The sequence below is a fragment of the Ctenocephalides felis genome, unplaced genomic scaffold (assembly GCF_003426905.1).
Source record: "Ctenocephalides felis isolate EL2017-DRISC unplaced genomic scaffold, ASM342690v1 CF-g0.4_SCAFFOLD_00845, whole genome shotgun sequence".
NCBI classification, from domain to species: domain Eukaryota; kingdom Metazoa; phylum Arthropoda; class Insecta; order Siphonaptera; family Pulicidae; genus Ctenocephalides; species Ctenocephalides felis.
This window is the reverse complement of record NW_020536999.1, coordinates 63,731,175-63,753,689: the sequence shown is the minus strand read 5'-3', so window position 1 is coordinate 63,753,689 and position 22,515 is coordinate 63,731,175. Positions and strand designations below refer to the sequence as shown.

The 22,515-nt window shown below is 30.9% G+C and overlaps 2 protein-coding genes across 5 annotated transcripts in view; one reads left to right on the top strand and one right to left on the bottom strand.

Annotated features, from left to right (window-relative positions):
- The window catches only part of LOC113364157 (seminal metalloprotease 1-like), an 11,548-nt gene extending 1,992 nt beyond the window's left edge, over positions 1-9,556 (top strand). The window contains exons 2-7 of the mRNA XM_026606637.1: positions 1,069-1,467; positions 7,213-7,374; positions 7,490-7,599; positions 7,737-7,941; positions 9,206-9,339; positions 9,422-9,556. Coding sequence (XP_026462422.1) covers positions 1,069-1,467; positions 7,213-7,374; positions 7,490-7,599; positions 7,737-7,941; positions 9,206-9,339; positions 9,422-9,508 — 1,097 coding nt within the window. The 3' untranslated portion in view covers positions 9,509-9,556. The remainder of the gene's footprint in view (positions 1-1,068; positions 1,468-7,212; positions 7,375-7,489; positions 7,600-7,736; positions 7,942-9,205; positions 9,340-9,421) is intronic.
- LOC113363407 (protein trachealess) overlaps positions 1-22,515 on the bottom strand; it is a 397,957-nt gene that overhangs the window by 14,189 nt on the left and 361,253 nt on the right. The window lies entirely within an intron of this gene.

Here is a 22,515-nt window from a genome sequence, read left to right as displayed (position 1 = left end):
ACAATCGAAGTATGATTATTTCAAATAATAATACTCACCAATTTCAATATATATATTTTACGTAAAAAAGAGAATATAATTATTTCAAATAATATATCATCAATTTCAATATATTAGTATTTTGCGTTTATTATATTTCGATTCTTTTTTACGCAAAACTCTAATATATTGAAATGGATGAGTATTATTATTTGAAATATTTATATTTCGATTCTTTTTTTACGCAAAATACTAATATGTATATTGAAATTTTTGAATATCAACATGCAAACATATGGGTTTGAGTTTCTCGGAACCATTTAAACTTTAAATCCCATCGCTCAGAAGGAATGTTTCTCTACAAGTGTCGAAATATTATCTTGACCGTCATTAAACTGAATGGTTATTGCTTTCCAAAGAGCTTCATATTCCACTTTTATGTAAACATGTAACGGCTTTTTGAAGTTGCATGCTCGCTAAAATTATTCATATAAAAATATTCAACAATTATCAAATATTATTTTACTTAAGAATATTAAAAATATTATTGTACTTAAAAATACTTAAAAAGTATTGCATTTTTGAATATAGTATCAGACTATTATATTGCTTTAATCAAAAACACTCAACTATTATAACTTTTTTTTTGAAAAAGTATAGAATTTGAAATTAGTATTGAAAAATTACTGTTAACATTTTACAATATTGAAAATGATTCTGATTTAACACATCAGATAAAAGCAATAGAATTCATTCTAATATGGATAATAATAATTGTGATATGATATTTAATGAGTTTTAGATCTTTCTTGCACTTATGTTTGATTTTTATGAAAAGTAATCAAAATTCGATATTGAGTACTATCGATACTATTGCCACGATATTTTGATTAGATACTTTTTAAAGTACTCAATATCGTACTTTTGCCTCGATACTTCTAACACTAGTCAGGACATCTCAATCAATTTATGCGAAGAACTTGAGAATAAAAATAAAATGGTCATTTAACTAATTACAGTATAACTAACTATTTTGTATTGCATTTTTTATTTCAGTGTTTACTTGACAATAATTGTTTTATTTTGCAGGACCTTTCTACGAAGGCCAAAGTACACCACCTGGCACAGACGGATACACGGATCCCCAATTCACCGCATTGCAGAAAGGAGATGCGTTTACTAATTTAGTTTCCACTTACGGAGGTTATCATTCTACTCCTGCAGATTACCATTCTGCAATGACGCCTCCGAGTTCAGTTTCTCCTAGGGATAAAACTGCTAACGTCCCAAGTGTGGTAACAGGACCTACAGGCTACGAAGGATTCGCGAGCTACGCCTCGACTGATGCGCTCCAGTTGCCTTTGAAACCCCAAGCCTACCCAGCAATGCACGGGGCCCCATTGGACGCATACGGAGCACTGGAGCAGAGCCAATTTTATTCACATCATAGTGGGTTCCATCTGTATCACAAAGGTTCACCGGCTGCCGGTTGGTATTCAGCGCCATCATAGAAATAGGATCTGGATTTGTGCGACGTTCCGTATGTATCCAAAGTGAATATTGTTTGAAAGAGACTTGAATAACCAAGCCGTCTATTCCATAAAGCAACTTACTATATATTTAACTACTAACAAATGAAGAAATTCATTTGTATCTGTAGAAACTGGCAAATCGTGTTTTACAAGATGTTACATCTATTAAAACTTACTTTTATATACAGAAAAATATATTTATTACTTATGTGTATGAATTAGAGAACTTAAGAGACGCGATCACGACGATTGGGAATTGTATATGAATTTTTACATAAGATTCACAAAATTAAAATTTGAATCTACATAATTCATGAATCTAATATCATTTATTCATTTAGAAATTTTACATATACCAAATAAAAATGCATGCTGTCAGCCAATTAGTCGAGATAGACTAAATCAATTGTAGACAGCACCCCTACAACGCTGTGAGCTGTAAGAAACTCGAATTGAACGTAAAAACCATGTAAACCGCGTTTCTAGTATACAACGTTAAAGAAAGGTCGACTGTATTTGTTACTGAATTGAATGGCCAATACCGACAGATTTTTATCATAATCTAACATAAACGATATTGTTTCCGATATCGAATTTTTAAGAGAGTTGATTTTGATTTGCACAAAAATAATATTATTTTTTCACCAATTCGCATTAAAATATAAAGGTAACCCGCATTTAACACAGTAGTTACGTTGTTTGTTGCAAAAACCACTCGTGATATAGGAAACAAAGGACTAGTACTCAAAAAGGGGTTTGGTTCCACAAAGTTAAAGGAAACATCTTATTAAACTTTTATAACAATGGTATACTATATATGTTCATTGTCTTTTTAAGAATGAATAATCTGCCTAGACAAAAATGAGAAGCATGTATAAAATTTATTAATTTTATTATTTGTAAATTTTTAAGAAGACTTGAGCCTTCTGCGGAAAATCTGATAGAAAGTGCACACTAGATGTATCACGTTTACTACTAATTTAATAACTTTTAATTAGATAAAATTTGCTTTTATAAATTTTGTTATATTTCATATTTTATTAGAGTTTTGCCGAATTTTGAACCGTTTTAGGGTTACCTGTATTGTTACAAGGTATAGTTACAAAGGACTAACACAAAAATAGGGTTACGTTTCTAGAATTCAAAAAAGACATACTACTACTTATTATAATTTATAAAAAAAATATTAAATTATTCAAATTTTCTTAAGAAGTAATACATAACTAACAAGTAAGCTGCTTTTATTCTATTCCTCTGATCATTTTTCTGTACTGCTGAAAAATCGAGCATTATTTTTTTCGATTTGTTTCGATACAATTAGTAAAAGTTTCATAATATTTGAGTTATATTGTAGAAAGATTTCAGTAATTTTTGATTGGATGAAGTTTCTATTTAATTTTTCTTTTTTATTAGGGTTATGCTCAATTCTCAAACCTTGTTATAGCGAATTCGAGCTTAAAGTACCGTGTTATATAGGGGATAGTTTTACTTGGAACTTGTTGTAGCGAATCCGTATTACAGAAGTACCGTATTATAGGGGGGTTACCTGATTTTGTGAACACCCTGATCAACTCTCTTAAATCTAACACATATTGAAAAATCGTCAGTTCAATACATTTCTCCCTGAAACCATCACAAACATATCACATTATATTTTGCCAAATCAATATAATTTTACATGAATCGAAATATTGTTCTTATCGTATTCTTAAGTATAATTGAAAAATGCAATTTCAAAAGTATTTTCTGCACAAATAAGACATAAAATATAAGTGAGGTGATTTGAATAGGTTGAATGGACAATATATAAAAATAGAATCTGATTAAATATAATTTACCAAATCCTATTCTAATTTTAAAATGCGAATTAGAATCTCGAGCACAAAGTTGTTAAGAAAATTCTTATGACTGCTCCTATCTGCAGATGCTTATATGTGGACATATTTTTCGGCTTACTATAAATCATATTGATTTTGCCATGAGCTGTTTGTAAATTTTTTATAGAAAGCCATATAGTGACCATGTTACAATTTTTGTATATATGCTGAAACCTAATTAAGAGTTTGCATTTGGGCATAGATCAAATTATTTGTTTTTATTATTCGTACTTAAATATGTCTATTATTATCAATAATTGATATAAATTATTCAAACTTAGAATAGAAAATATGTAATATAAAACTATTGTACATATATATATATATATATATAATAATAATCTAATATACATAACAGTTATCCTAACACTAGGCATTGAAATAAATTATATAGTATCATATAGTATTCTAAATCATAATTTCATCACAATTTATAGATTTTATTTACTTTTCTAATTATTTTTGGAAAAAAAAAGAATGGGGATTCGGGAAGAGGGGCAATAAGATTTTTCATAATTGCCATATTTGATTAATGTGTTTAATCTTTATGAACTTTGTAAATATGACATATGTTGCTGGTTGTTTGTCCAATTACAAAAACAATGATAAAATCTGTGCACTTTTAATAGATGGCGTTATGAGAAGACTTTAGTTTGGTAAAAATATGAAGTGTCTGATTTTATATTATATTTAATAAATATTTAATATGCATTGTGATTTAAAATAAAAGTATATCTTTTAATTGGGTGGACAAGCCAAAATATTCATGTGGACCTGTGCATATAAAAATATTACTTTAAAATAGTGCTTCAGTTTTTTTTATAATATCTCGATCAGCATGGTATTTTGCATAATACTGAATTTTTGTTAAATCAGTGCTAGTTTGTAAAATATGCTTTTGATATGTTATGTTTAGCACTTAAAACACTAATAACATATGTCGAATATTTAATGTAAATATATTTTGTTTCATCATTATTAAAAATTTTAAACAGTATGATACTGTTACATATTATTGATATTTGTTAGATTCATTCCAATAAAAATATAAATATATGTGAAATCGACTTTTGATTTTATAAAAACTTATTCTTGATGCTGTTGTTGAACAATAACCCTTTTGTTGTCGATTTGAAACCGATATTTCTGCTCTCCAAACTAATAATTAACTTCCCATTTTCGAGAATATGAACCGATATGAATGATTGAAAGAACATTCGGTTTGTACAGACCACGAGAGGTTTTGCAAAAGGCACGTCTAATCGTTTCTGAGAAATGGAGCGCAAAAGGTGTAAAAATAGTTATGCAGTTTTTGAGATAATGTATTATCCGATTAGATTAATTCAAAAAAGGTTTTGCTTATGTAGACGGTGTGCAAAAAAGGCTTTTTAAAATAAATTCGTAATTTTGAAAATTCTCAAAAAAAATTCAACATTTTCAAAAAAAAAAGTTTCAAAAACTTCAAATTTTCAAAATGCTTTATCATTTTTTTAAAAAAATTAGATTTTGAAGGACTTCAAAAATATCAAAATTTAAAAAATAAGCAATAACTTACAAAAACTTTAAAATATTTCGAAATTTTCAAAAAAATCGAAAATTTTCAAACATTTGTAAATTCTCGAAAATTTAGAAAAAAATCAACATTTTCAAAAAAATCTTATTAATTCACAGTATCTGTGAATATTACTTATAAATTTACAGTATATTTTTATAATAAATAATCTGTTTGAAATTATTTATTTTGATTATTTTTATTTCTCGAATGTTTAATTTTAGTACGGAAAGCTACAGCAATTTTTTTAAGGCACGATGCGTCCTTATTTTTATTAACAGGCACTATAAAATATAAATATAAATAGATGTTGCCATACTGCTCTTCAGAATTGTACTTTAATTATTTTGAATTATAAATTCTAAAACTATTACATGTTAATAATATAAATGCAAACTGTTTAATTATATAAATATTCAACACAATCTAAGTACTTGAAATTTTAAACCAAAGTACTTGTAATAATCTTATCTTTCATAACCTAATAAGAATTAGTTACAGTTATCGAAATCTATAAATACAGATGAACAAGCATCATTTGTAATCAATTGCAAGTTGTGTTTCTACAAATTTTAGCTAATAATAATGAAGTTGCTAGTGGCGGTGTGTGCTGTAGTTTTTACGGCCACTTCAGCTTCACCCATTAAAAATAAAGGTATGAAATAAAAATATATTATAAAAATGTAAATTGTCAATTTATAAGATTATATTTCTATAAGGTTGCTCTTTTATCTTATTTGAAGCAAATGCAAAAATGAATAATTATTATTATTTTGTAATATTCTATTTTATAATAATTTTTCTTGACACATCTTTACTATAAATCAATATATACATTGAATAGCTTTTGAATCATTTCAAATTTCTATCCATCCATACAACCGTTCATTCGTGTACCATACATAGTTGTTATAAATTCAGTACTGAATTTGCGTTCTACAAGATTATTTTAATTATTTTAACTACAGATTAAAACTAGTTGGTATTGGTATTTTGCCTTGAGGCAAGTTACATGAACTTCCCGATATGTGTAAATAATCGACTTAATCAATAAAAAATAAATAAATTTATGAGTGATTAAAAGTATTACGAGTAGATTTATTACACATAATTGAAAACGAACGAACACGTTAACTAGGAGTATTTTCTAAAAACAAATTTTCAAAAATCAATCATTTTTTATAATTGAACCAGTTACCGTAGGACTTTAATGGTTTAGTATGTTCATTAAGACCAAGTATTCTATCGTTATACCAAGTAAATCGTCTAATTTTAATTTTAACAAACGTCAAAAATGCTACTCCTTTTCTCAAACTCTGATGATTTTTTAAAATTAAACTACTTGTAGTAAGGCCATAACATTTTAGTAAGCTCTATAAGACCATGATATATATCGCCAAAAAAGGTTTCATAAAAATCGTCTTATTTTTTTTAACAGTTAATTACAAGAAAACGGCTCTGTAGTTTTTTACCTAAAACTAATTAGTATCATTCCCAACTAATATCGTTCGAACAGTTTTTGATTTTTTAAAATCGGTTCGGTAGTATGAGCTTATTTTGGACAAAAAGTTTAACACTTTTTTCCAAGTTACAAAGAAACGGCTCGGCCAATCGTCGCACAAAACTGACAAACGATAGTCCTCATTGAGATACATCAAATGGCTTTTAAATTTCTGAAATCGGTTCAGGCGTTTTTGAGAAAACGTCGATGAAATGTCTACTTTTGACAAATACGAAAAAACCGATACCAATTTTTGCAAACTTTGACAAATTTTTAAAGCTAAACGAGTTGTCGAAGGGCGGTAATATTTTAGTATGATCTAGAAGACTATGGTATCTACCGTCAAAAAAATAATAAGAAAAATCGTCGAAAAAAAAATTTTAACACTTTATTACAAGAAAACGACCCGGCCGATCTGTATCAAAAATTAATCAGCACGATTCCCAACCAATATCTTTCGAACGGTTTTTGAATTTTCAGAATCGATTCAGAATTGCGGGCTAAAACGTGGACGAAATTTTTTTTACTTTTCTGCTATTTATAAAGAAACGGCTTGGCCGATCGTCGCACAAAACTGATAAACGATAGTCCTCATCGAGATACATCGAATGGCTTTTAAATTTTTGAAATCGATCCAGCCATTTTTGAGAAAACATAAAATTAGCGAATCGGATTTTTCGATGAAAACATAAACTTCTCCTTCGGGAAGTTAAAAAATATGCCGATTCCTAAATACAGTCTTCAAGACCTATATAATCAATTTTTGTTTAGATTTGGTTTGGATGGAAAGCGGAAAGTTCGAAGGTGACATGGTCTTAAATCAGGAACAAATGTTATCAGTTTTAGGACTTGGGTCTAAAAATGGCCTTATCGATAAAAAATATCGTTGGCCCAAAAACGAAGTACCTTACGTTATTGTAGGAGGATACTTTAGTAAGTAAATAAAAATGTATAGAATATAAATTTAAATTAATTCATAGAAAGTAGTTTTTTTTTATTTCAATTAATATTGTTTGGAATTTTTCTACTTTCAATTATTATTTTTTAGATCGAAGTCAAATTAATTACATTCATAAGGCTGTTGCAGAATTTAGAAACATTTCTTGCGTTAAAGTTAGACCCAAAAAAGTTACGGACTTAAAATATGTTCAAATCACGGTTAGTGAAATGTTTTAATTATTGTGTTCAATTTATGTTCAAAATACTTCTATTTTTATTTATAATTGGTCAATTGAAAACCTTATTAAGACTAATTCTAAGATTAATCAAGGAACAACAACTTTTAATTATTTCAGGGTCTTCCAGGTGGTTGTTATTCTAGTGTCGGATTCCAAGATGGAGTCCAGACCCTTAATTTAGCACCATACGAAATTGAAAAAGGGTGCTTCCGTAAAGCTACTATTCAGCACGAATTTCTACACGCTTTAGGGTTCTATCACCAGCAATCGACTCACGACAGAGACGAATACGTGACCATCATGTGGGACAATATTTTGCCAAGTAAGATAATTAATGATGATAATGAAAGCCCAAAGGCAGGTCCATGAGCAAAGACACCCTCGATATACACAAAATGTATATATACTGATAAGTAGGAAGTTGCTTGGAATTTTAATTGGCAATATGTTTTTTTTTTATTTTCTATTCTGCAACCTGTTTTTTACGAACAATAAACAGAGCCTATTAACTATAAATATCTTACAATATAAACTTGACTAGCAATACCCAACGACGTGTCTAATGGGTATTGGCAATACTTTTAATCAAAAATAACTAGTGGGGCGCATGGCATTGTGCTTTAAGGCAAATTCCTGGAACTTCCCGTACCAAAAATTATTTTTTTTTTTTTTAATTTACTTTGAAAAATTAGATTTTGAAAAACTATAAATTATTGAGAAAAAAATATTTTGGAAAAATGACTTTTTGAAAAAAAATGTTTTCTTTATTTTGAAATATTTTGGAAGTTCTGAACTTTTTTCAAAGCAATCGTACTGCTTTAACTGCATAGAAACGAAATATCGAAGCGCGTAAGCGCGGCGCCGCCGTCTAACGGATAAGCATTGATACGGAACCCATAGGAATGTAAACAAAATTTATACTTATTGTTAAATCTCCATAAAATGTCTAATAATTTTATGTGTATATGTCTAATGTTCATTTTTGACTGCCAAATGGCGTTTTTTTACTTTTTAGATCTGCCTTCATGAAAATTTAATTAGTTGTTCATCTTGTCAATATAAGTAAAATATTTTTTAAATTATTAAAATCGGACACTCTTTTCTCTTAAAAACTGAGTTACCGTATGTGGCACTTTTTGCTCTGTATCTTCGAAACGGCTAGACCTGCCTTCGCCAAAAACTAATCAGCACGTCTTCTTATCAATACGAATCGAATTATTCAAATGGCTTCATCCGTGTTCCCGAAATTGTCGACGAAAATTTGTATCCGCACACACACATACACGCACACATATATACACGCACACATACATACACGCACATACATACACACACACATACACACACACACACATACATCCATTTTTTCTAAGGTATGCCAAAATGTTCAGAAGGTTTTGAAACGTAAAGATATATAAAAATTTTTATTTTCGATTTTTTTGCGATTACTATAACTTGCCCTACGGGAACTTAATAATATATATTAGTAGAAGAGAAATGAACAAGAAATGGTACTCTCACACAATGAACCTGTCTTCGGGCATAACACTAATAGTGAAATAAAACTATATATTCTTCACATCCAGACACTGAGCACAACTTCAACAAATATACGGCTAGTACCGTTCAGGATTTCGGAACCGAGTATGACTATTTGAGCGTCATGCATTACGGCGCTTACGGGTTCTCGAAAAACGGTGAAAGAACTATCGTCACGAAGGTAAAGTAAAATTTTTTTAGGTTTCCTGGTACATACATACACGATTATTTGCTATCATTATTCTTTGTGGTTTTTGTTGCAGGATCCAGCGATGTCAGATGTCATTGGCCAAAGGGTGAAGATTAGTGATATCGATATTGTGAAATTGAATAAAATGTATTGTGGTTAGAATTATATATATATATATATATATATATATATATATGTGATGTTTTGTATGGGTATACATTTGTATATATGAGTATATATATATGAACATATATTTTTTTAATTTTTAACTTCCCGTAGGGTAAGTTATAGTAATCGCAAAAAAATCGAAAATGAAAATTTTTGCATTTCTCGACGTTTCAAAACCTTCTGAACATTTTGGCATACCTTAGAAAAAATGGATGTATGTGTGTGTGTGTGTGTGTGTGTGTGTGTGTATGTATGTATGTATGTATGTATGTGTGTGTATGTATGTGCGGATACAAATTTTCGTCGACGATTTCGGGAACACGGATCAACCGATTTGAATAATTCAAAAAACATTCGATTCGTATTGATAAGGAGACGTGCTGATTAGTTTTTGGCAAAGGCAGGTCTAGCCGTTCCGAAGATACGGGGCAAAAAGTGCCACAAAACGGTACCTCCGTTTTAAGAGAACGGAGCGTCCGATTTGAATAATTCAAAAAACATTTTACTTGTATTGACAAGATGTAGAATTGATCAAACTTTCATGGAGGTAGGTCTAGCGGTTTCGGAGATCTAATGAAAAAAGTAAAAAATAATGCCATTCGGCGGTTAAAAATGATCATTAGACATATGCACATCAAATTATCAGATATTTTATAGAGATTTTAACAATAAGTATATTATTTTTTTACATTTTTATGGGTTCCGTACCAATGCTTATGCGTTGGACGGCGGCGCGGCACATGCGCGCTTTGATATTTCGTCTCTATGCAGCTCAAGCAGTGCGATTGCTTTGAAAAAAAGTTCAGAATTTCCATAATATGTCAAAATGAAGAAAAACATTTTTTTCAAAAAAATTTTTTGTATCCAAAAAAAATTTTTTTTTTTTCATATAAATTTTTTTTTTCAAAAAAAAAGTAATTTTTTGTCAAATTTGTAGTTTCTCAAATCTATTTTTTTTTTATTAAATTTTTTTTCAAACATGTTAATCGTTTTTAAAAAAATAATAATTTTTGGTACGGGAAGTTCCAGCAATTTGCCTTAAGGCACGATGCCCTAATTGCCTTAAGACAGAATTCCACTTACAGCTAGTTAATTATAATAATTTAAAACAAATTTTATAAACAAACCGTCTCATTTCATAGAACATTTTTTCTCCTAACGACATCTATTTTTCAACTGGACCCTAATCCTTCCTTTCCTATCTGATATCGCGTGACTAGGCACTTGAAAAATTACTTGAAATCGAATAGAGAATTTGGACACCGACGATCGTTGGGGGGCAGAAGACAGTATTTCGAACAATGTGTAAAGGATAACACATAATGCTAATTTAGGTTCCATATTATTAAATTTTAAATTATAACACACTGATGATGAGACAAACCTAGTCTGGAAACGTTTGTGAAAATTATTATTTAATAAAATAGTGCAAAAAAGAGTGTTGTTGTTCATATTTCTAAATTTATATATATATATATATATATATATATATATATTAATTGTTTAATATGAACAAAACAGCACTCAGATTTGTTTAACACAACTTTATTTTATGATTACAGACGTTTCGAGACCATGGTGTGTCTCATCTTCAGTGTAATTTCAAAAACAGTTACTTATATACTACACATTCTTTAATAATTTATTTAAATTTCATTTAATTTTTGATATACAAAAAAACACCAACTATTTCTTGCAATGCTTGACACAGTACTAAAGAAACATATAACACACAGAAATATTCTAAACAATTTGAAGTACTTATCTAGATGGAGACAGAATGGGTATCATTATAATGTAAACAAAAGGAGTGCTATCGCATACAAAAATCGATAAAAATGAAAAAACAAATTAATTTATTGAAAAGAATAAGATAAATGAAAAAATTTATAAATTATTAATGATGTTTATATAAGTGTCATGTAAAATATTTGTGTCGGTTCTTAGATTTATGCTATTGTTAGTCCGAACTATTAACATTGATTCTGCCATGCTCCGTTTAAATAAGTCTTTCTCATGGAATAAAATTTGGGGATTGTCAAAATCAAACTTATGGTTGTTGATATTAGATTTTATTCCATGAGAAAGACTTATTTAAACGGAGCATGGCAGAATCAATGTTAATAGTTCGGACTAACAATAGCATAAATCTAAGAACCGACACAAATATTTTACATGACACTTATATAAACATCATTATTAATTTATAAAATTTTTTCATTTATCTTATTCTTTTCAATAAATTAATTTGTTTTTTTCATTTTTATCGGTTTTTTGTATGCGATAGCACTCCTTTTGTTTACATTATAATGATACCCATTCTGTCTCCATCTAGATAAGTACTTCAAATTTGTTCAGAATATTTCTGTAAGTGTTATATGTTTCTTTAGTACTGTGTCAAGCATTGCAAGGAATAGTTGGTGTTTTTTGTATATCAAAAATTAAATGAAATTTAAATAAATTATTAAAGAATGTGTAGTATATAAGTAACTGTTTTTGAAATTACACTGAAGATGAGACACACCATGGTCTCGAAACGTCTGTAATCATAAAATAAAGTTGTGTTAAACAAATCTGAGTGCTGTTTTGTTCATATTAAACAATTAATATTTGTTCCACTCATATCATAAAATTCTATATATATATATATATATATATATATATATATATATGTATACATATATACATATATGTATATATAAATAAATAAATATAATAAAATAGTTTACTGTAAAAGCTCAATATGAATTCTTTGCAAGTTTATTATATTAATATGACCATCAAAGTCCGATTAATTTTGTTTCTTAATTAAATAAATTTAATGACCATAGAATATACCTAATAATTAAATTTAATAATTAAATATAATATAAATTCTATGTGTTTCACATCTCAACGTTAATCCAAAACGTGATTACTTTAAGTAAGTTTACGTGACTGCATTAAGTGTAACTACCATGAAAAAATAGAAAAGAAATTTATCCCTTGCAGTTTGAAAATTGTGAGCTTTTAATTACAACATGGAGTTTATACGAGTCAAACTGTTATCATTTTTCAGTTAACCTTGTTAATTTTTATTATTTTTGTTCATTTAAACTTTGAAACCGTAACCATAAATAACACGACTAGGACCATAATAAAAAGTAATGATAAAATTGTACCGAAGTTTTTAGAATCAAACTATTTGTTCTAATTTGAAATTAAAATTTTCAGGATTGAGCTTGCCGATTAGGCATTGAAAAGTGATATTTTAAAATGTTAGTTAATTTTTGTGCTAAAATTGCGAAAACGAACTTTATGACTGCCTGGCACAAGTGCTTTAAACAAGGAGCAGGACATGTTTTAAAATAAACTAAAATCAATATTTTTACAAAACTTAAGAATTTTATGCAAACACTTACGGGATGATGAATCTACTGAGACCTCTTTTGAACCACAACAGCCCGCTAAGCGCAAATAATAAACGGACACTTTACTTGACACTCATAAGATCGTTACTGACATACGCCGCTTCAGCATGGAACGCGACAACCAAGACCAACAGATGGAGACTACAAATAGCACAGAACAAAGCACTGCGACTGGTACTAGACAAATCAAGGGACCCACTGACGAGACACTACTACTCAACAAAATATTTACATGAACAGACGGACATACCGACTATACTCAAACATAACAAAAAGCTCACTAAAAAATTTTACCGGAAGTGTAGGGATCATGATAACAGTACCATCCGAGCTTTAGGCCAATACACATCGGAAATGACATGCTATGGGAATTATGCCATGCCAAACTACCTGATCGAGCCCGTAGTAACCATATGAGCAATAAACCACTGTATAAATGATTTTTTTAGGAGACTAAAACTTTTCTCCTTTTTTTGTTCTTGTTTAATGTATAAAATATTGTATAAATATAAATAGGCAATGCAAGTAATATAAAACTAGAAATTTTTGGATAGAATACCCTAGGGTAGAAAAACTCACACACAATTCACTGTATTTACATAAAATGTATCCAATATATTGAATAAATTTTTATTTCTGTCTGTCTGTCTGTTTTCGGTACTTATATGGGCTTCTAAATCTCCTAAGATCACTATTGAACACAAAGAGTGTATTAAATACACGTAATAAAAAAAAGAATATATCTAACGTTGATCAGACCATGTCTAATGTATACTGCCCCAATATGGACAAACATTAAAAAACTACAGATATTACAAAACAAATCACCGAGACTAATACTAAACCTGATACGTGACCCAACTACCGGACACTACTACTCAACAAAACTCTTACACGAACAAGCAGACATACCGACTATGATCAACCACATTAAGAAAATGACGAAAAACTTTTACCAAAAATGTAAAGAATATACCAATAATAACATTAAAACCCTCGGACAGTACACGCCTGACATCAAATGGTACGGCAAATATCCAATGCCAAACTACATTCTGGTCGACACAAATAAGAGTATCTAATAATTTAAAGTATGTAAATTAAATATATATTTAAAGATTGTGATTTTTTTTTAAGAATGTTTGAACTTTCTTTTTTTCGATCACAAACCGTAATTTTATTTTTAAATCAAATTGTGTAATTTAAAGTGGATAATTTGTAGTATTAAATTAGAGTAGAATACTTTTAGTAGTAAACTCATAAATCAAGGTTATTGTATATTGTATTGTAATAAAACAAAAATAAACTAAAAAAAACTGTTTTTGGGTATTAGAACTTTGGTATAGCTTTATGAAGATACTAACGAAACTTTTGAACGCTTTTGAAATGAGTGAAACATGTGGAGTTTTGACATGTTTTGAATTGAGCGAAAAACTTTTTTTCCAAAACAATTTTTTCTCAAAAAGTTGTAAACCATGGCGGGTTACAGAAGGAAATTTTTTGTCCACATTCCCTAATTCGTATGCATTTTTCAATAGCATATCCTTTAAAATATAGAATGCATGTGCCTGAGGTAACCGTCCATCGTTGCTTTCGGGTATTATAACTTCGGTCTTGCGTCATGAAGATTCTACCGAAACTTTTGATTTATTTCAATTTCTCAACAATTTGATTCTACGCGCTTTTGACATGTGTGAAACATGTGGAGTTTTGACATGTTTTGAAATAATCTTGTTTCACCACTCATAAAAGGTAATCCATATTATTTTACATGGAATATAAGTTTTTAAATTTAATTGAATTAATAATATATTGTATAGATTTATTATATATAGAATATATAGACTTGTTTAAACTGCACCTTATTGCTGAAAGTTTACTACATATGCGACAGATGTCGCGTTCATAATTCATTCATATGCATTTTTCAATAGCACATTCTCCTAAATATAAAGAATACATGTGCCTTTGCAGTATTTCGAAGCGTGCGGTATGCATCAATGCCGAATGCATTTATGTTTGGTGCCATCTCGTTATGTTTAATAATAACTGGCAGAATGACTAGTATTTCATCATGTTCACAGTAAAATTTACCCATACGTTTCTTTAATCAAAATGTAACAATTATATATTAATTAATATTATTATTGTATCACTATTTGAAATAAATATTAAAATTTTGGTCACCAAATTGTTTTTTCCAAAAAATTTTTTTTCCCAATTTTTTCCAAAAATTTTTGCAAAGTAATATTACTGAAAATTTTGTGTTAGAGGTTAACGATTACAGAGCAACAATTTTTTTGACCAAAATTTTTTTTCCAGAAATTTTTTTGTCCAAAATTTTTTTGATCAAATTTTTTTGACCAAAATTTTTTTGACTAAAATTTTTTTCCCAAAATTTTTTTTTCCAAAATTTTTTGGACCCAAATTTTTTTGACCAAAATTTTTTTTCCCAAAATATTTTGACCAAATTTTTTTCCAAAAATTTTTTTGACCAAATTTTTTTTCCCAATATTTATTTTCCCACAATTTTTTTGACCAAAAGCTTTTTGACCAAAAATTTTTTTCCCAAAACTTTTTTGACCAAAATTTTTTTTCCCAAAAATTTTTTTGACCAAATTTTTTTTTCCAAAAATTTTTTTGACCAAAAATTTTTTTTCCAAATTTTTTTTATCCCAAATTTTGACCAAAAATTTTTTTCCGAAAATTTGTTGGACCAAAATTTTTTTGACCAAAAATTTTCAGACCAAAATTTTTTTGAACAAAAATTTTTTTGACAAAATTTTTTTGACCAAAAATTTTTTTCCAGAAATGTTTTTGACCAAAATTTTTTTCCAAAAACTTTTTTTCCCATAATTTTTTGGACCAAAAATTTTTTTGACCAACATTTTTTTGACCAAAAATTTTTTTTCCCAAAATTTTTTTGACCAAAATGTTTTTCCCTAAATTTTTTGGGACCAAGTTGGATTGGTGTGGCCTGTGTTGGCGTAAGTGGTAGAGTGATGGCTTCGTACCAAAAGGGTACCGAGTTCGAATCCTACCTCCAGTCATAAAACGGATTTCAGCAGTACGAATAACGTTGTGGTATTTATTTATTGTTGAATAACACAAAGTAGATACAACAAACTAACAGGTCATATGGCCAAAAAAAAGTTAAACTGTTACGGCCTGTGTTGGCGTAATTGGTAAAGTGATGGCTTCGTAGCAAAAGGGAACCGAGTTCGAATCACACCTCAAGGCATAAAACGGAGTTCAGCAGTACGACTAACGTTGTGGTACTTGTTTATTGTTGAATAACACAAAGTAGATATAACAAACTAACAGGTCATATGGCCAAAAAATAGTTGGTTTGGTATGGCCTGTGTTGGCGTAATTGGTAGAGTGATGGCTTCGTACCAAAAGGGTACCGAGTTCGAATCCTACCTCCAGTCATAAAACGGATTTCAGCAGAACGACTAACGTTGTGGTATTTATTTATTGTTGAATAACACAAAGTAGATTAGATACAACAAACTAACAGGTCATATGGCCAAAAAAAGTGAAATTGTTACGGCCTGTGTTGGCGTAATTGGTAAAGTGATGGCTTCGTAGCAAAAGGGTACCGAGTTCGAATCACACCTCAAGGCGTAAAACGGAGTTCAGCAGTACGACTAACGTTATGGTACTTGTTTATTGTTGAATAACACAAAGTAGATATAACAAACTAACAGGTCATATGGCCAAAAAAAGTTGGTTTGGTATGGCCTGTGTTGGCGTAAGTGGTAGAGTGATGGCTTCGTACCAAAAGGGTACCGAGTTCGAATCCTACCTCCAGTCATAAAACGGATTTCAGCAGTACGACTAACGTTGTGGTATTTATTTATTGTTGAATAACACAAAGTAGATACAACAAACTAACAGGTCATATGGCCAAAAAAAAGTTAAACTGTTACGGCCTGTGTTGGCGTAATTGGTAAAGTGATGGCTTCGTAGCAAAAGGGTACCGAGTTCGAATCACACCTCGAGGCATAAAACGGAGTTCAGCAGTACGACTAACGTTGTGGTACTTGTTTATTGTTGAATAACACAAAGTAGATATAACAAACTAACAGGTCATATGGCCAAAAAAAGTTAAATTGGTATGGCCTGTTGTGTTGGCGTAATTGGTAAAGTGATGGCTTTGTAGCAAAAGGGTACCGAGTTCGAATGATACCTCAATGCATAAAACGGAATTCAGCAGTACGACTAACTTGTTTAATGTTGAATAACACAAAGTAGATATAACAACCTAACAGGTCATATGGCCAAAAAAAACTTCGGTTGGTATGGCCTGTGTTGGCGTAATTAATAAATTGATGGCTTCGTACCAAAAGGGTACCGAGTTCGAACCATACCTCAAGCCAAAAAGCAGAATGCGACTAACGAGTATATAATAAACTAACAAATCATGAGGCCGCAAAAAAATCAAAATCTATGTGGCCTGTGGTGGCGTAGTTGGTAGCATGATGGCCTTCGAAAACCCAATCCCTTAATAAATATCGAATCATCCCCGAACAGGGGATAGGGGGGTTGCGAACCCGTGCCCCTGTGGTTCCACCCCCTAAAAAGAGAGAGGGGGGACTATAGGCGAGTGACTCTGAATCGTGGCAAAAATGGGTGGAAGAAGAAAGAAAGAAAGTGAGGTTACATAGCAACGGTCGCTGAATCACGGCAGAAATGGGGGTGGAAGAAGAAAGAAAGGAAGTGAGGTTAAGGGTTACATAGCAACGGTCGCTAGGCAACGAAAATTGCATAAATAATACTGAAAATTTTGTGTTAGAGGTTAACGGTTACATAGCAACGGTTGCTAGGCAACAAAAATCACAAAATAATTTTATTGAAAATTTGTGTTAGAGGTTAACGGTTACATAGCAACGGTTGCTAGGCAACGAAAATCACAAAATAATTTTATTGAAAATTTTGTGTTAGAGGTTAACGGTTACATAGCAACGGTCGCTAGGCAACGAAAATTGCATAAATAATACTGAAAATTGTGTGTTAGAGGTTAACGGTTACATAGCAACGGTTGCTAGGCAACAAAAATCACAAAATAATTTTATTGAAAATTTTGTGTTAGAGGTTAACGGTTACATAGCAACGGTCGCTAGGCAACGAAAATTGCATAAATAATACTGAAAATTGTGTGTTAGAGGTTAACGGTTACATAGCAACGGTTGCTAGGCAACGAAAATCACAAAATAATTTTATTGAAAATTTTGTGTTAGAGGTTAACGGTTACATAGCAACGGTTGCTAGGCAACGAAAATCACAAAATAATTTTATTGAAAATTTTGTGTTAGAGGTTAACGGTTACATAGCAACGGTCGCTAGGCAACGAAATTGCATAAATAATACTGAAAATGTGTGTTAGAGGTTAACGGTTACATAGCAACGGTTGCTAGGCAACGAAAATCACAAAATAATTTTATTGAAAATTTTGTGTTAGAGGTTAACGGTTACATAGCAACGGTCGCTAGGCAACGAAAATCGCAAAATAATTTTATTGAAAATTTTGTGTTTTAGGCTAACGGTTACATAGCAACGGTCGCTAGGCAACGAAAATTGCATAAATAATACTGAAAATTTTGTGTTAGAGGTTAACGGTTACATAGCAACGGTTGCTAGGCAACGAAAATCACAAAATAATTTTATTGAAAATTTTGTGTTAGAGGTTAACGGTTACATAGCAACGGTTGCTAGGCAACGAAAATCACAAAATAATTTTATTGAAAATTTTGTGTTAGAGGTTAACGGTTACATAGCAACGGTCGCTAGGCAACGAAAATTGCATAAATAATACTGAAAATTGTGTGTTAGAGGTTAACGGTTACATAGCAACGGTTGCTAGGCAACGAAAATCACAAAATAATTTTATTAAAAATTTTGTGTTAGAGGTTAACGGTTACATAGCAACGGTTGCTAGGCAACGAAAATCACAAAATAAATTTATTGAAAATTTTGTGTTAGGGGTTAACGGTTACATAGCAACGGTCGCTAGGCAACAAAAATCGCAAAATAATTTTATTGAAAATTTTGTGTTAGAGGTCAACGGTTACATAGCAACGGTCGCTAGGCAACGAAAATCGCAAAATAATTTTATTGAAAATTTTGTGTTTTAGGCTAACGGTTACATAGCAACGGTCGCTAGGCAACGAAAATTGCATAAATAATACTGAAAATTTTGTGTTAGAGGTTTAACGGTTACATAGCAACGGTCGCTAGGCAACGAAAATCACAAAATAATTTTATTGAAAATTTTGTGTTAGAGGTTAACGGTTACATAGCAACGGTCGCTAGGCAACGAAAATCGCAAAATAATTTTATTAAAAATTTTGTGTTTTAGGCTAACGGTTACATAGCAACGGTCGCTAGGCAACGAAAATTGCATAAATAATACTGAAAATTTTGTGTTAGAGGTTAACGGTTACATAGCAACGGTCGCTAGGCAACGAAAATCGCAAAATAATTTTATTGAAAATTTTGTGTTAGGTTAGGGTTACAGTTAACGGTTACATAGCAACGAGGTTAACGCTATGTTCTTTCGTATGGCTTCCTTCCCGCATCCCAATTCTCCCACTTCTTTCACTCTCCCAATTCTCACCCCTTCTTCCACTCCACTCCATTTCCCTTCCATCACACTCGAGGGTGCTCCGGGGACTCGCACATTGAATCTGAACATCCCATGTTCAACCCGGGTCGACCCAGAAGTGGTCGTCGCGTGAAACCCCCCCCCCATTTTCAGTGATGGTGGGCGCAGGTTCGCGAACTCCACACATTCCCCTCTTCCCGGTAAACCCGCTGCGGGGTTTATTAGGGGATGATAACGACGGGATTCTCGCGCGTATCTCTCCTCCCGATCGGATGTGATTATGTGCATGCCACGTTTTGTGTCTGAAGGTATGAATCGAACTTGGTACCCTTTTGGTACGAAGCCATCACTCTACCAATTACGCCAGCACAGGCCACATCGGCTCTGCTTTTTTCGGCCTCATGACTTGTTAATTTGTTATATCTAAATGTTAACTTGGTGTTATTCAACACTAAATGAATACCACAACGTTAGCCGTACTGTTGAATTCCGTTTTATGGCTGGAGGTATGGTTCGAACTCGGTACCCTTTTGATACGAAGCCATCACTCTACCAATTACGCCAGCACAGGCCACATAAACTCTACTTTTTTCGGCCTCATGACTTGTTAGTTTGTTATATGTAAATATTAACTTGGTGTTATTCAACAATAAATGAATACCATAACGTTAGCCGCACTGCTGAATTCCGTTTTATGGCTGGAGGCATGATTCGAACTCGGTACCCTTTTGGTACAGAGCCATCACTCTACCACTTACGTCGGCACAGGCCACATAGATTCTGTTTTTTTTTTGGCCTCATGACTTGTTAGTTTGTTATATCTAAATATTAACTTTGTGTTATTCAACAATAAATGAATACCACAATGTTAGTCGTACTGCTGAATTCCGTTTTATGGCTGAGGGCAGTGGCGTAACTATAGGGTGGCAAAATGCCACGGGCCCCCGACTTAAGGGGGCCCCCGACTTAAGGGGGCCCCCGTCCCAGGAAACCGCGGACTCAGAAATGCATTTTTACATTGTACATGAATTTTATTTCACTTGAAACTTATATTTTAAATTTTTTAAGTCGGAGTTAATTATTCAACCAGGCTTGCATCGAACTTTGCATTCGGCCGAATATTTAGTTAGTTAAAACAAAAGAAGTCGCCGCCACGTAAAGAAATCTTTTCTCAATATCAGTAGCGCGCCTTCGCGGGGCCTTGTATCAAATTTTGTATGGGGGCCCCCTTAAGAAGTAATTTTTTTTATCACAAAATATGAAAATACATAAAATTAGAAGAAAATTTATTTTTAATTCTAATTATTTTTCTAATTTTCAATAATTTTCTGAATTTTTCATAAATGATTTCAGATAAATATATTTTCACCTTATTTTTTTTCGAAAAACTGAATTATTAAGTGATCTTTAGATTTTCTAAAGTTTCTGTCTCTAGGAACAATAGCGACAGGTCTGGTAGACATTTCTGTCTTAAAGTTTTTACGAATTTTTTTTTAGTTTAATTTTGAATATCATCGTATTCGTGAAGTACATACAAATTTTAAAACCTTTTTCAAATATTTTGCAGCAGAAATAAATTCTCTTAAAGCATTAGCTTACAAGTTGAAGTTCAATACCGCTCGATAACAACGTCCAAGTTATTTTATTTTTTATAAATCATTGTTTTGCTTTAGATTTTTCATCAATTTCTGCTTACGCTCGTTGTCCCCCCCTGGCTCTGGCGACCGTTGCTAGTCAGTATTATTTTGCGATTTTGCTTTAGATTTTTCATCAATTTCTGCTTACGCTCGTTGGGCCCCCCTGTCCCGGGGGCCCCGTAATTTTGATACGGCTGATACGGCGTATCAGCTCCTGCTCAATATTCAAAGAATACATTATTGTTATAGTTAAATGTCATTTAATATTAATCATTTAACGGCTACGTGCATGAGTTGTATGCAGTGCTGGATTTACAGTAGGGGCAGTCGGGGCTACTGCCCAGGGCGGCAAATTTTCGGGGGCGGCAAAATTTGGATAGTGAGAAGAAAATTCTATACCATATAATTAACTCATTTTTTTTAAAAAAACGTTTTTAATTTCAAGAAATATAATTAACAAAACATTATGCAAATGCAATGCAAAATTTGGCAATTTGGCTAATATAGAGATTCGTAAGCTTAAGAAAAATATGTTCTTCAGATCTCGAGCTCTCTTAAGATAACGAATTTGTGCACTTCCAAGCTCATAGCGCCGAAAAAATTAATTCTGTGTCGTACGGCAAGTTACTGAAACCATTTATACTTGTTTATCTATGACTGAAACTTTCCGTACTGAAAATTACATTTTATAAAAAGCTTTAATTTTTTTTGAAAAATGATAAAAACTGAATTTAAATTGTTTTTTAATATTTCGTATTTTTTTTGAAATTATTAAGTCATCCATTAAACTTTTTAAAATTAAATTTTATTTGAATAATTCGATTTCTATCGATTGCGAGACGTGCTGATTAGTTATTGGCCAAGACAGGTCCAACTGTTTCAGAAATACCGGCCAGAATGCCAAAAATAATAATTAAATTTGCATTTAAATAATCGGGACGCTGATATTTTTATGGTATCGAACCAATATTTTATGACAAAATATTGCAAAATCTATAATATTATCATATTATTATGGAATATAATATTATGTCCAATTATAATATTCCTATTACTAATAGTAACATATGTTACAAGTACTAAAATTAGGTTAGTTCTATATTAGTAAAATAACAATTCAAAATAAATAAAAGTGAGGGAAAAAAATACAATTGGACATAATATTATAATCCATAATAATATGATAATATTATTATCCAAACCATACACTTGTTCAAAACGTAATATAGTTTTGAAAAAAAATTTATTAAAGAATAATTTTACCGGAAAAAAATTGGAAATTTGAATTTTCAGATTGAAAAACAAAGATTATTTTAAAAGTTTTATTATATTGAATATTTGGACA